Source organism: Medicago truncatula, chromosome 1 (genome assembly GCF_003473485.1).
Source record: "Medicago truncatula cultivar Jemalong A17 chromosome 1, MtrunA17r5.0-ANR, whole genome shotgun sequence".
Taxonomy (NCBI): domain Eukaryota; kingdom Viridiplantae; phylum Streptophyta; class Magnoliopsida; order Fabales; family Fabaceae; genus Medicago; species Medicago truncatula.
In genome coordinates, this window is record NC_053042.1 from 5,400,523 (window position 1) to 5,416,163 (window position 15,641).

General features: G+C 31.0%; 1 protein-coding gene and 1 non-coding gene across 2 annotated transcripts; one reads left to right on the top strand and one right to left on the bottom strand.

Moving 5' to 3' along the window:
* The first annotated feature begins 965 nt into the window (after positions 1 to 965).
* On the top strand, positions 966 to 1,039 carry TRNAI-AAU (transfer RNA isoleucine (anticodon AAU)). The gene has a single exon. It is a non-coding gene; the product is annotated as a tRNA-Ile (tRNA).
* A 4,724-nt stretch (positions 1,040 to 5,763) lies between these two features.
* LOC25485767 (uncharacterized) lies at positions 5,764 to 8,173 on the bottom strand. The gene is made up of 3 exons (XM_013611465.3): positions 7,551 to 8,173; positions 6,461 to 6,522; positions 5,764 to 6,259 (listed from the first exon to the last, which is right to left on the bottom strand). Exons 1-3 carry the CDS (start codon positions 7,645 to 7,647, stop codon positions 6,077 to 6,079), a joined length of 342 nt encoding a protein of 113 aa, XP_013466919.1. The 5' UTR covers positions 7,648 to 8,173; the 3' UTR covers positions 5,764 to 6,076.
* Between the last annotated feature and the right edge of the window lie 7,468 nt (positions 8,174 to 15,641).

Here is a 15,641-nt window from a genome sequence, read left to right on the forward strand (position 1 = left end):
TTTGGAATTCAAAATTGATCTTTTGGTTAGGGAGTGCTAGACATAGACTTGTTATTCAAAGGACATGGAATAAGGGTATTTGTAGATGTTAGTTGTGAGATATCAAGTTAGGTGTACAATCGCGCGCACACACACACACAACATTGGAACATATTGTTATTCTATCACCTAACTGATCGAGACATCATAAGTGAGAGGATATAATAGATTTCTCATTATCTACAAGATATCGACATGTCCGAAAGACGATACGTGAAGGCATAATTGAGATATGCGGAGTTATAATCGATCAAGGAATGAAATTAGAGGACTAACTAACAAAGCTTAACCCCATCACAACTTTACATCCAATAGTCTTATCCCCTATTATAATTTGTCAATCAACCAACCATATTCAAATAGTTGAATGTTTGTTGTACCATTCTCTATGGATCAATAATTATAAATAGTTTGATACTATAAATCGCATTTATCGTGCAACTTTCCAGCTTTCTCTCTTCTACCTTTTTTGTTTGACGCGTTTTTGAGCCTCTTCTCCCCTTTCTTTTTTGTCTCTTTGATAATTTTCTCGGGGAAATTGTGTCCCTTCAAGGAAATAGTTGTTCCTTTAGTTTAAGAATGGTCCTAGTATTCCATTTGAATGATCATAATACCATTGCCTCTTTGATTTAAGAGTGACCATAATATCATATTGCAGTGGTTCTAGTATCATATTAGTGTGATCATGACATCATACAAGAGTAGTCTTATTCTCATATTGAAAGATCTTAACATCATATTTGAAGTTGTATTTTAGAACGAATCATGTAGTGCAATAGGACTTCGATACAATTATAGTTGTGTCGTTTTATCCCGAAGACGTTGTGGTTAACAATTTGCTTGCATAATTATGGATAGTATAAATATCAAATTAATAAAATTATTTTAAAAAGACAAGTAATTGAAAACAATAAATAAGCTAACATGGCCCATTAACTTAGTGGGTTAGAGCGTCGTGCTAATAACGCGAAGGTTGCAGGTTCGAGACCTGCATGGGCCATTTATTTTCAATATTTTACAGCTAAAATATTATTTTAACTATTATGATTCAAATTTTAATTATGATGATATTCTCTTGTCAAAAATATTATACATTTCTAGGCATATAAGCCTCGAAAATATAAATAAAGAGAAGATTATCAAGCCAATCAACACTTCTCTTAGTGGTGGAAGCTCCATTCTCTAAGGCATACTTGCTGAAATTAGCAAGCTAATCAACACTTCTCTGAGTGGTGGAAGCTCCATTCTCTAAGGCATACTTCAATTGATATTAAAAATGAAAAAATTGTTCAATTGGTCCTGCATGAGCATTCTTTGCATCACCTAATGATGGATCAATTGGATTGTAACCTTAACGATGTTGAATTGGTCCTGAATGAGTTTTCCCAACACCTGGTGCATGTTCATCTGAACTGTAATCATCAAGATTTACGCGATTTATAATACTATGACCATTTTCCTGAAAATTCAATGAAAGGAACCCTTAAAAATACACAATTTCACATTTTTTTTTACTTGGTCATCTAGTTTATGAAGCACTAACATGACACTAGTAATAATTTATAAAAGTGAAATAATATAATGTAACTGCATGTGTTGGTATTGATTCAAGAGCGGAAGAGAATGAATTTTAAAAAACATTCATACCTTCAATTTCCTGCTTTCTGCAATTGGTGTTGTTGTACCAGCCAAATCTGATCAGTTAGCAACAAAAAAGTGTGTTTAGTTGAATATATACTTGAAAGGTTCATATAAAATACTTGTATGATTTCAAAAAACTCAAGTTTTGAGGGAAATTATCAAGTCTCGACTATGCTTGATGTTAGAATCAACTCATAACTATGTTTTCAAATGAAATTGCAGAAAATTGCAATCCAATATGATACAACTGCAATTACAGCTGTAACAATATGATGCAGCAAGGACCATAAAAATCTTCACATTGTTGTCAAAATTATAATAGAGAAGCCTTTTTCATAATCTTGTTATGAACCAAGGATTAAGTGTAGTTGCTACATCACATCAAGGTTCGTTAATGTTTCACATCGGTTAAGAGATGACCTGAATAAATGTTTATAAACGAGGGCAATCTTTACCCTGTAAAGTGATTTTGTTGGGTTGTATCTGTTGAAATATAATTCTAACTCTTGTATATGTTTTTGATCTGTAATATGTTAGTTAGTTAAGCAACTACTTGTAACTGCTTCTCCTAGTTTCTAGCAAGTTAGTTAGATCTAAGGCATTACTTGTTTCGCAAGCAATAGAGAAAACAAGTTGTATATATACTTTATTCAATGTGAATAAAGCCTATGCCTCATTCTATTACTTCTAATCTCTTTCTCTCATATTCAATCTGTTATCCTTCTCTCTCAATTACACAAACAAAGATCAATTTGTTCACCAACAGTATTTAACCTAACCATGTTTGAATAGACAGGAACAAAAAAGGAATTAATGCATGTAAGAAAAAACATCCAATGCTATTTTTTTAGCAAAAAAAAAAAAGGTTCTTATAATAACACAACAACACATTTTACAAAAAAAAAAAAAAAAATCATCATTGCAAGATATTTTCTACCAATAAATAATAGAGGGGTAGAAGATTTACCTGGAAATTTAGAGGCGTCTGTGGTATTTAAGAAGCTAAAAAACATAAAAAGTTGTCACAACCATCAAGAACAAAGCACAAGAAGCCTTCATGGTGTTGGAACTCAAATGAACCACCTAATAAAAAGGTAGGTAGGTTATTTGAGTCTCTTGTTGCCGGTTCTCGAACCGAGTTCCTCAAAGTTGAAGAGAGAAACTCTCAACCAAGTGACTTCTCGGGAGACAAGTAGTTTATTTGAGTCTAACTACATTTGGAAGCTCTGAGCCCTTATAAAGAAAATACCAGATGATAGTTTACTAAATCTTCTAGGATGAAGAATTAGTTATGCTATTTTAGGAAAAGGGACACAGACATAGGTTTGTGGATGGCCTGAAAGTATGACCGAACTGGCTGGTCAAATATAAATATGACCTTTTCTCTGCTTATTTTGACAAAACATCATGCTATATACTCCACGGTAAAGATTTAATTTGGAAAATGCATATCACCCCTAAGATCAGATGCATCACAAACTTGTGTCCTTGTTGGGCAAAACTAAACATGTCAGAGAAATAGCAAAGTTAGTCATGTTATTTAAGAAAAACAGGGTAACCACCTATGTTGGGAGATTAAGAATGTAAGTTGAATGTGATCAATTATTTTTATTAATAATATGTGTAATTTGGCCAAATTATGTTTATATTTTATTTTAAAGTGTTAGTTTTGGTTTTCCAAACTTTTGTATTTGAATTTTCAAATTTTATTTTAAAAGAGAATATCGAAGTTGGTTACTAGGTTGAGTTACAATCAGGTCGTTCTCTTTAAAACGTTTTGTGGCACTGTCCAAATTTGTACAATACAGACTATCAATCACGCCGCCTCCAAGATGAAACAAGTTCAGCTACAACTATGCAATTAAATACTACAATGTAGAAATAAGAACAAGAATGGGGAGAAGGAGAGGAAGAGAGAGAAGAATTATATTATTATCTTATGATCTCATCATATTAGGTTACATGTGAACTCTATTTATACATAAAACAATGACTTGAAAAACCAGCATCAATGATTTGAGGAACAAACATAATAGTATACTTCCTCTGGTCACATTTATAAGCAAAAAATGTCTTTTTAGATACATTGAATAATTAATGTATCCATTCACATTTATATATTAGATATATTAATTATTCAATGTTCCTAAAAAGTCATTTTTTTTAATAAATATGACCGAAGGGAGTATATGATCTAGGGCTCGTTTGGATTAGCTTATTTTAGAGCTTATATAAAATAACTTATGCAAATAAATACATTTTTATGTATTATTTATAAGTTTTTAAGGTAGTTTATGAAAAAATGGGTTATGAAAATACAATTTTCGTTAATCAGAACTTATAGATTAAAATAAAAGCTTATTTATTTACATAAGCTATTTTTCATAAGCTCAAACCAAACGGGGTCTTAGTAGTATGCTTTTATAATATTTATAACAAAATCTTTATTGTTTGCCTTCATAACATTATCAATGTGGTGCGACTAAAATTCAAATTCATTTAGTGTACTCCCATTCCCATTCTCTCTAATTATAAAATCATTTTCAAACTTTTCTTTGTCCCTTAATATATAAGACAACTTAGTGGGGAGAACTACTTCCCGAACCTCAACATGCATTCTTCCACGGAGATAGAGGTGAGTCTCTGCGACATCCACCGCCATAATCACATTTTTTAAAACACATAATATTAATTTTACCATTGAAATCAACATGATCAATTATATTTTTAAAAATCGTATGCAAATTCTAAACGACTATTATTTTGAGATGGACAAAGTTAATATTTCCCTAATATTTTTTTCTCTTGTACCATTTTTAGAGAGTTATGACATTTAGTTCGTGCTTGGGTTGGTGTTTATAGGATTGACCCGTTTAGCATTGATGACCATTTCCTTTAATTTACTTATTCATCAGGGGGTTCGATCACCAGAAGATCTTTTATGCAATTCATTTGGCTCGTTTGTTTTTGAGTTTTATGGAACGAACGTAATAATAGGCTATTTAACAAGGAAACTCATATGTGTAACATGTTGGAAAAAGTTAAAAGCCACTCATATTAGTGGATGAAGGCAACAAATGTTTAATGTTTTAGATGTTCACAGTTGGTTGGTATGTCCGCTCGATTGTTTGGGTATTGGCTAACCATGTCGGTTTTCTGTTTGAAATATGTTTGTGAACTATAGTCGTCTCTTTGGCATGTCTTGTGCTGAGGAGGTAACCTTGTTTGGTGTTAATATATGTTTGGGTTAATAGGTCTTTACCCTCTGTAATATAGGTCATTTCCGATTGTCACCCCTGTAAAATATTTTTGTTTTGATTTATCCCCCTTAATAGGCCAAACAAAAACGAAAATTTCTTGAAAAAAAAAATAAATTGGTTTTTGTTTGGCCTATTAGGGGGGTAAATCAAAACAAAAATATTTTACAGGTGGTGAATCAAAATAAAAAATTTATAAGGGGAAAATCAGAAATGACCTATATTATAGGGTAAAGACCTATTTGCATGAAATGATCAAAACTTGCATAAAAGATATTCTTCTTTCTTTTTGACAAAAAAAATTAAAACTACTTATAATTTGGGAGAAGAAATATCATAAAAATGATTAATTGTTTGTGTTTTGCGCTACTACTATTAAGGACAAAAATATTTAGGACAAAAAATGGGATAGTTACATTGGTGGTGATAACGATGATCCGACATTTAAAATAAATTCATCGGTAAACATTTTTTTTATCGGAACTATAAAAGTGCAGTAAATGTTTGTATGGTAATTTGTAGTAATAACTTTTCACTTCAGCTAGATGAACATTGGAGGGAATGATGCCAACAAAACAGTAAATTAATGCCTTAAACTTTAAGGAGTGTAAAAAAGAAGGATCAAAAGAAAAAAAGAAAGAAAAAAAAAATCATTGCTAAACTAAAACAGGACATTACATTACATACATTGGCCACTTTATAGGATGCGAAATAACAAATAATTTTGATGTTGATGACGTTGGTTTGAGATCTTGAAGTGTATTATTCTTAAGTCTCAAATTCGTGCCAAGTTAGGTGAGATAGTTTAACATTTAAAAAAAAAAAAAAAGACAAATAATTAGTGGTACTATATTATTTTTCACAACCATAACACACATGAGAAACCATAGATTACACAGCAAGATAACCATGAGATATTGTACAACAACCTATACAAACTAAAGACAACACACGGTCTTCACTTTGAGCATGAGAAATGTCACCCAATAGACTCTTTTGAAGACTCTTTTTGACCCAACAACAATACATAAAGTGTTAAATAGTGTTCAAACTAATAGTGCTACTACATTAGTAGCATCATTATTACAATCTTTAGCATTGCTTCTAGTAGCATTAAGAGAATTAAGAACAAGTTGTTCCTAATTATAATCGTCTTGTCCACGACTAGGAGGTGGAGGTTTTGGTATGTATGGATTAAGAGGAGTTCCATGTTCAATTGGTCCTGGATTCACATTCTTTGCACCAGAATCAGGCGATGGATCAATTGGACTGTAATCATCAAGACCTACATCAAGTTTTCTTTTGATACTATGGAAATTTTCCTGAAAATTCAAGGAATGGAACGCTTAAATGATACAATTCGACTGCAAAAAATAAATAATGATTTAATCATCTAGTTTATGAAGTACTAACATGCATATGACACTGGAAATAATTTGTGAAATTAAATTAATAGAATGTAACTACATGTGTTGCCATTGAATCCAAAGATGAAGAGTATGAATTTTGAAAAACAATCATACCTTCAGTTTCCTGCTTACTGCAATTGGTGTTGATTTATCACCACATCTTGTAGCAACAAAATCTGAGGTGACATCAATAAGTTATGCTGAATTGAATATATATATATATATATATATATATATATATATATATATATGCATGAAGGGTTCACATAAAATACTTAAACAATTTTTTAGGGAAATTAAAAAATTGGGTACACTCAATCACTCAAACAAATGATTTTTTTTAAGAGAAAATAATTTATGACGTGATTAATTTGTTTATCATTTAATTTCTATCACTGTGTATCCAAATAATTTTATTTATGATAGTATCCACGTAAGACTAGCTCGTCTCAACTATACTTGATGTGATAATCAACACAATAATAGCACATGCCAACAATATGATGCAAGACATAAATAACCTTGACATCGTTGTCAAAGTTTTGGTAGAGACCATTTTTGAAATCTTGGCATGAACCAACTATTTTTTAATATTTTTTTACTAATGAACTATCGTAGCTTCAACATGCAATATCGATGTTTATCATGTGCATATTTGTATATTTGTATTTGAGTTTGATAAAATTTTAGTGGCCCCGGATTTTTTTTGAAGTTTCAAAGTGTTGTCAAAAACACATTGACATAAACTCAGTGTCAATCTAAACATACACTAAGTCTCTAAGATAGCTTTAGGACCACAATTTCCATGGTGACCATGATTTCTTTAATATCACTAGGTTAACACAGCCGTTGTATGCACAAAACAATTTAAAACCATGGCACAAAACCATGAAAAATTAATCAAGCTAAAAGGAATTAAACAATAGGTCGAAGAACTTTCCTTAAAAAAAAAAAAAAAATAGATGGAAGAAAAAAAATAATCTAAGAGATTGTGAATTGGAAGCTTTCATCACCAAATCACCAATGCATGCACTCTGCTCTTCTCACAATCACAGATAACATGAAAAGAAAAACCATATAAGCAAAAACAATGTTCAAAACATACAATCCTAATTTTTTAACCAAAAAGAACTTGTTCTTATAATAAAACAACAACACATTTTACAAAAAGTTCCATTATTGTAAGGGATACTAGAAGATTTACCTGGAAACCAAGGGGGAGCTGTGGTACTTTTGAAGCTAAAAAAGGTAAAAGCTGCCACAACCATCAAGAACAAAGTACAAAAGCCAGAAACCTTCATGATGTCACTAAAACCTCAAAATGACCCTTCTTTCTAAACCCTAAACCAGAAAAAGATAGTATTAAGATGTTGAAGAGAGGAGGAAGGTAACTGAAGGTATATTAGAAAGCATATTAAAGGCATAAGGAAAGACAAGTAACAAAGGACAAAAAATAATCAAGATTTGTAGGAATCAAAAGAACAAATAATAAAAATGATGTATCCGGTCCGTTCACTGCTAAAAACCGCCAAGTAAAAACCGCCAAGTAAATGAACCGGTCAAAAACCGGCCTAAAACCGGCGGTTTAGTCGGTTTTATGGGTTGAACCGTATCTTAATTTTTGTAGAGAAAATAAGGGAAGAAATCGGTGTAGAAGGAATCAGGAAAGATGCTAGATTTCATATTCTTCCATCTCAGTTTTAATATAGCAGAGAAATGAAAATATAAAGTAGAAGCATTGTTATTTGGGCTTGTGCTGGCAGAAGCTAGAACCAAGATGCAGTACACAATGAGACAACAGATAGGCAGCCGCACAAACTATAATGAGAATATGGAATTAGGGTTATGTATTAGTATGAATAAGAGGGATTTGGGCTTGGAGCATATTGACCCGTTATATTTTTCTAATATAGGCTTGGAGCATAGTTTTTTTTATCTTTTTTCTTTTTAAAGAGCTAATAAGAATATAATAATTTACATTCATTAATTTATATATAATTATTAATAAGTATCTTTATACACTTATTTTTATAATTTTACTTATTAAATAATCTATTAAATTTGAGTGATGTTTAAATTTTAGTAGTATAAAATACGAAATTATTTAATTTTTGTGTAAAATAGTTTGATATATAAAAATAAAAAAAACATGTATTTAATTATTACCGGTTGAACCCCGGTCCGACCTCTAAACCTTGAACCCATAAGTTCACCGGTTCAATGTCCGATTCGGTTTTGATTACCTTGGTTTTTAGTTTATTTTATGTGTATATTTACCAACTTTTTTATTAAGTTGCTTTTTTTTGTGTCAGGAGTAATAACGTGCTTTGGGGCTCGCATTCCACAACAAATGCATTTAAGACTTGATCAGAAGAAGATTCTTCATTGTTGTGTCTGCATGATCAATTAACACTTTTACAGTCATAGCAATGAATGAGAATGAAACTCCCATGCCAAACCCTTAAATACTTGTACTTACCACATTCATTCATAGAATTGAGGAACGTGCTCTCTAATCCTACCTTGTTTCTCTGTTTATAAATTCTTTCACACTTTTTACATAGATTTAACAAAGTTGTTAACAAAGAGGAAATATTAATTTGGACTAAGAGAAGCACAAATGATTTGGACTTGGACAGTAATAAATTATTTTTTCTTTCATTTTTTATTTTATTTTTATCATTTGTGTGCGTTTAAGTCCAAATTTATCTGGGTTTGTGTAGATAGAAGTCTTGCTCTATAATTAATGTGCACTCCCAATAGAAAAAAATGATTGATTTTTGTTTTAATAATGTGTTCAATATTGACTTTAACATGTGCTAATAAAGTTATAAAGGAATAAAAAAATACTCTCTCCATCCCACAATATAATTGATCTATTTCACACGAATTAAAAACAAAATTGTATAAATTGAAGAGAGAATAATACATTTTTTGCAACATTACTCTCATCAAGTAGTATTTGTGTATTGAACAGATTGTACAATTAAAAATTGGAAAATGTTAACTAGTTATATAAATTGAAAGTGTCAAGTACTATAATTTTGGAACAATCATTTTTTTTTTTCTTCTTATGTCAATTACTGTAAATCTGTGAAATAATAATTATTTTTTGTTGAAAATTACAATTTTAAACTGTAAAAAATCAAATAAATGATTTTCTCCTTAAAAAAACATGATTTTCAATACAAGATTGTTATATTTGATTCTTTAACAAGTGTTTCAAACTTAGAGCTCTTATTAACATTTGTTTTAAACTAAGGTTTATGAAAAACTCTTTGTTTTTCTACAAAAAAAAAATTGTTTTTCAAAACTTAGATTTTTATAACAGATGAAATATTTTAAAAAAATCTTAAATAAACACTTTAAAATAAAAATAGTGATTTTTTTATTTAAAAAAATCTAAAACAATTGCAACAATAATTTTTTTAGACTCTAATTTTTTGTAAAACAATTGCAACAAACGGATGAAAATTTCTGAAAGTGATTATTTTGTTAATTTTTTTTTATTTTTCATTAAAAATGTTGTCGAAAAGGGCTTGAAGATGTTTTATTTTTACAAGATTGTTTAGAATAGAGTATTTCTACTCATTGCAATAAAAATTAGAATTTATAAAACAGCTAATGATAAAAATATGGGTAATTTGTTATACTTCAAGTAAATAATTTCTTGAGTAAGTATATATCCTAAACTATCCAAGAACGTGGAGTTGTTTTTCTTATGCTAGCTATATTTGAAATATGTGACTTTATTTTCTACTACTTTTTATTTGTTAGTTAAAATTTGAATTAGTCATATTCTTTTGTCAATGAATCTTACTAATGCCTTCCAAAAAATATATCTTATTAAATTATATGCATTCATAATTTCGATTTGAAAACTTTTGTGTTAAAATATCATTGCTGGTTGAAAAGGTTAATGAACTTCATCAAAAGAAGAATCGTTCGGAATAATTAAATTTCAATTTTTAGGTGAATAATTTTTGATCATATACCGAACTTTAAATTACTTGAACCCCTTAGGAACTAGATTTTTTTTTTTTTTTTTTTTTTAAAAAAAAAAAAGCATGAATGACTCATTGATGAATGGCATGCAAATTGGATTTTTTTTTTTTTTTTTTTGTGTTAAAATATCATATTTCATTTGTCTCTAATTATAAGATACTAATTTGTTTGTCCTTTATATAAGATTATTAACAAATTTTGAAATACACTTGGTATTTCTTTTTGAATATACCCAATATTAATACTATCAATTCACTTTAAAATATATAAAAAATTAAAGATTGAATATATTTATATACAACGATAATATGGTACATCATACAGACACAAATTTTACATATTAATCACACTACTAATTTTTATTAATATACATAAATAAAAAGTGTTCAAGAGTTGTGTATTTAAGTTAAGTATAGAGGAAGCATATTGTGACAAAGGTAAGTACGGAGTATTAAGGATTTATTGAAATTTGATTTGATTAGAACATTGGATTATTGGAAATTGTCCATATTTTCCTTGGGGGTAATCACTAATCAGAACCTTGCAAACTTCCTTGCTAAACTTGGCTTCATCATTGAAGATAAGTTTGAATCTATTGGAGGCAGATACGTTTAGGGTTGGGCTCTTGAGACACTATTAGTAGTTTTGCTCCTCTTTGGTATATTTTGTTTTCTTTTTGTTTGTGTTTTCGTATTGTATCAAAAACGAAACATTTAAAGCTTAGTTCAAAACAACAACTACCTAATAATACCTGATTTAATACCTACATTTGCTAGTTGCCAAGTGGATAAACTATGTGGCAATCTGCTAAATTGACACATGATGCCAATTTAATAACGGTGAGGTGGATTTAACATAGCCAATTAGATATAAAAAAAGTGATAATCAAGCCTTAAATAACATCTGACATATATAGGGATCCAAGGTTAAACAAGTCAACACATTCTAGGTATACAAATTTTACACTCTTTCCAGCTATTTTCTGCTCGAGATTTTTCGTGAGTCTCTACTAGTTTTCTTTCCTCTTTCATTACAATTGTTAGACAAATTAACGACATAAACTCGGTTACTCAAATGGCCATTTCTCGAGCTTCCGTACCGGCCAAACAAACACTAAAGTGCCAATAGAACTAGTTTAGCACACTTCATATATATAACTTACAACTTTTAATCATGTCCCCTAAAAAAACTTTTAATCATGTGGTCCATGGCATATTGGGTCATGCTAACAAATATATATATATATATTTTTTTTTTAAAGAATGCTAACAAATGTTTTTAGAACCCTAAAGATATTCGTTAAGGAATAAAAAAAATGAAGTTGTGTTGAAAATATTTTTTTTAGAATGGATGGATAACAAACTCGAAACTTCAATCCTTAAAAGCATCTACCGTTTGGTATCGAACTAAATAATTTCAATTTGGTTAGTCCAAGGGTCAAGCAACTTAAGTTAGGGTTTTAGACCAAAAAAATCCCTAAAAATTTAATTCAATAATAGATATATAATGTAATAGATTAATCATGGATGTTTATCCAACTCAATTCTTCAACTTGAGGGCTTAAATCGTTCTTCACCAGGTTCGATTCTAGGAATTAGCCAAACGTAATTTTTATTTAATTAATTTTACAAGTATGAGAAATGATAAATGAACACAAAATATTTGACACAAATACAACACCATGGATAGTTTAGCCATTTTAACCATAAAACAGGGGGTAGTTTTGTAAAATCCCAACAATCCATCTTCTTCTCTCATCTTCTCTGCCCTCAGTTTCTCCTCACCACCACTTTCCTCTTCACAACCACTGTCCTCCTCCGTCGTCCATCCTCCTCACCACCATTGTCCTCCTCCGTCATCGCCCTCACCACCATACCCTCTATCCTCAACCACCATCGTCCTCATCGCCATCGATCTGTTCGATCTTCTCTCCCTCACACCGTGGCCGACGACATCCACTTCTCCCTCACACCACCAGCGATTCGTTCAGATCAGAACAATCACGCCGATGACAACCTTCTCAGCAACATCGCCTCCTTAATCTTTTGTGCAGATCGGCAAATAACGACGCCGGTGAGACGACTGATGACCGGATCTGAGACGAAGGAAGACCATCGGAGTGAGAAACCAGAAGGTGACGGTTGTGGTGTTATTGTTGCAGTTGGAGCATGAATGACAGGAAGAAGAAAAAAAAAGTGTCTTGTACAGAGGGAGATGGTGGTGCAAGGAAGAGAAGAAAAGGAATTAAAATAAATAAATGTATTAAGCAACAATAGAATACACATATGGTGTCGTATATGTGTCCAGTTTTTTGTGTCTATTTATCATATTTGTTACAAGTATTTTGTTATTTTTTTTCTTTTTTTTAATTGTCTTGACCTAAGCATAAAATTTACTTTAGGCATCCAAAGATATTGGGTCAGCTATCTTAGATAGTCTAATTGTAAAGTAAAAATATAGGTGCCTGTAATATATAGAAGGATGGCCAAGGGCAGAGCTCAGTGGCGGATCTAGGATTATATTTTAAGTCTGGCTAAACAATTACGTAGCGACCAATCTTTAAAATTTTATACTTTAGTGACCGAAATTTCAGTCACATTTCAATCATTAAACATATCAACGAACGATTTTTAATATTCAATACTTTAACGATTGACTTTTTGATCACTAATTCAGTCGCTAAACCTATTAGCGACCATTTTTATACTTTATAGACCAAAATTTCTATCAGAAACCATGCCATATGGTGGATTCGCCCCTGGTGGAGCTTTCCAAGTGTACAGGTGGGCCACAATCCATCCGAAAAAATCATTCTTATGTTTTAAAACATTTCAAAATGTTGTCTAAAGTAAAACAAATATTTTTTTTGTGACAACAATTTCTGAATCGATTTCTGCTTCGATCGCATCATCAATTTGTGCCGCTCCTACACCACTGGGAGCAGAAGCTTCATTTTTTTTCGTGCTGCTATATCAGCTGGAGCAACCTCTTTCGATAACATATGTTGAAATGAAGGACAACCTCGAAATTTTTATGTTAGACGAAAGCACTGCTCAAGTTGAAGGAAAAACAGTATTTAGACAAGTGTTAGAGTTGGATTGTAAGAGTAATGAACCACTATTATAAGTGTTAGAAAGTGTTAAATCCATGATGTATATTAAGCACTTTTGATTACTTGTTTTACAAGTTATTTGAGGAAAAGGCATGAAATAGTAAGAAAATGCCTAATTATGCTTTTTATATGTTACTTAACCCATTTTGTGTAGAAAAGAAGTGATCAAGACTTGAACAAATGAAAGGAACATAAAAGGAGCAACTCGCCATGGCCACAACCTGTCGCTTTGGCGAGAAAAGACAAACATAACCTATGTTTTCAAGACCAAATGTCGCCATGGCCACAACCTGCCGCCCTGGCGAGAATGGACAAACAGAACCTATGTTTTTGGAGATCAGATGCCGCCATGGCGACCAATGCCTTGTCTAGCGAAGAAAGGCGGTTTGAGGCAAGTGGATGATGACGTGGCAGAAACCCACTGGCAAAGAAATGTGCTGTCGCCATAGCGACATATGGCCTGCCTGGCTAGATGTGAAAATTATGCAGCAAGTATAAAAGCCCATTTCCTTCATTTCATATATTATCTTATTACATTTTTAGAGAGAGAATAGCGCGAAAACTCAAACATTGTTTTGATAGAGCAAGAGTGTTTGAGTGTTAATTCATCAAGATTCTTTGAGAAATCAAGTTCTTGGCATGAATTCTCAACTTTCCTTCCACTTCTGTAATGTTCACATGACAATGATGAACTAATTCTCCTTAGTTGGGGTTAGAGGTACTTGTTTAAGCTTAGAATGTAATCCTTTGATCTTGTAATATATGATTCTAGCAATTTACATGATATTGAAGTTATTCTTGCAATTCATTTCTTATCTTTGATTTAATTGCTATTGAAAAGTAATTTTGAATCCAGGTTTAGAATATTCATCTATCAAAACAATGATTCTAGACATAGGATTGATGTTTTGATAATCACACAAAGTATTGGAACTTAAAGCTTTCGGATCGTTGAATAGATTGAGAAATTGTCGATTAAACGATACGGTCGACTATTGAATTGTTTAATAGTTTGGGAAATCAACGATTGAACAATACAATTGATCTCACAAGATTATTTGGACACGAATAATCTTGTTGAGCGATACGTGATAATATTGGGAAAATGCTAGAATCCATATATGTGATTATTAGGTTATGTTTGACGCTTAATCAAGGAACTCTAATTCCAACGTTTTTACGCTTTATTACTCTCAACTTTTAAACTTTGCAAATTAGTTTTTATAGCTACAAACAACCAAACTATTCTTTAACTTAAAATGGTAATTGATGTTGAATGGTCCCTGATATCGCACTAGTCCCTGAGGAGACGATATATAAATACTTACTTTTAATCGTTGTAGAATACTACATCACAATACACAAATAAATTTAGCATTGCAAATATGAGAATGTTGCGTTGTGTTGCGTTGCGTTGGATGTGTGGTAAAATTATTGTTTGTGTTTTTATGTTTATCTTGTTATACTTTATTTTTTGCTTGTGTTTTATTATTATTTCTAGTTTGTTTAGAGAGGCTATTACTAAATATAACACTCTCTAAGTCTTACAAATGACTTATCAACATGTGGTAAAGTTGGTTATGTGAGAGATCGCATAATGTTGAGACGAGCGAACACTAGCAAATATATTTTTCTCTTAGACATATAAGATAAAAAAAACCCGGATCTTGCATTTTTTTTTTTTTACTATCAACAATGTGTTGAAGAAATTTGTTTGGTTGTTAGCATTAAACTTTTGGTTTTTAATTTCTTGTTGGCTTCTTAAATGTTTAGCGTGTTTTTGTCTTTCTTAATCACTAGTATTGATTTTGAATATCTCAGCTCATGGTCAATTTGATTGAACGGTCTTTATGATATCATTTGAATGAAACTTATTTTGTATCAAAATAATAATAATAAAAAAAAAATTGATTAAATTGTACAACCAATTCTATTTGATTTGATAACCAATATTATAAAATAATGAAAAAAATGGTTTTTTTTACACTAATTTATACAATATTTTACGGACCTTAAAAATCAAACATGTCAGCCTTACAAATTCTGAAATTCAAAATGTAATCAACAAAATTAAAATCTCTAATTTTCATTAGTCTTTACCATCCTCCATACGTATGTGGGCCAAGGCCCAAATCCTTCATTATCTCAAGGCCATATCCGACAAAACTCTTTCCTTAC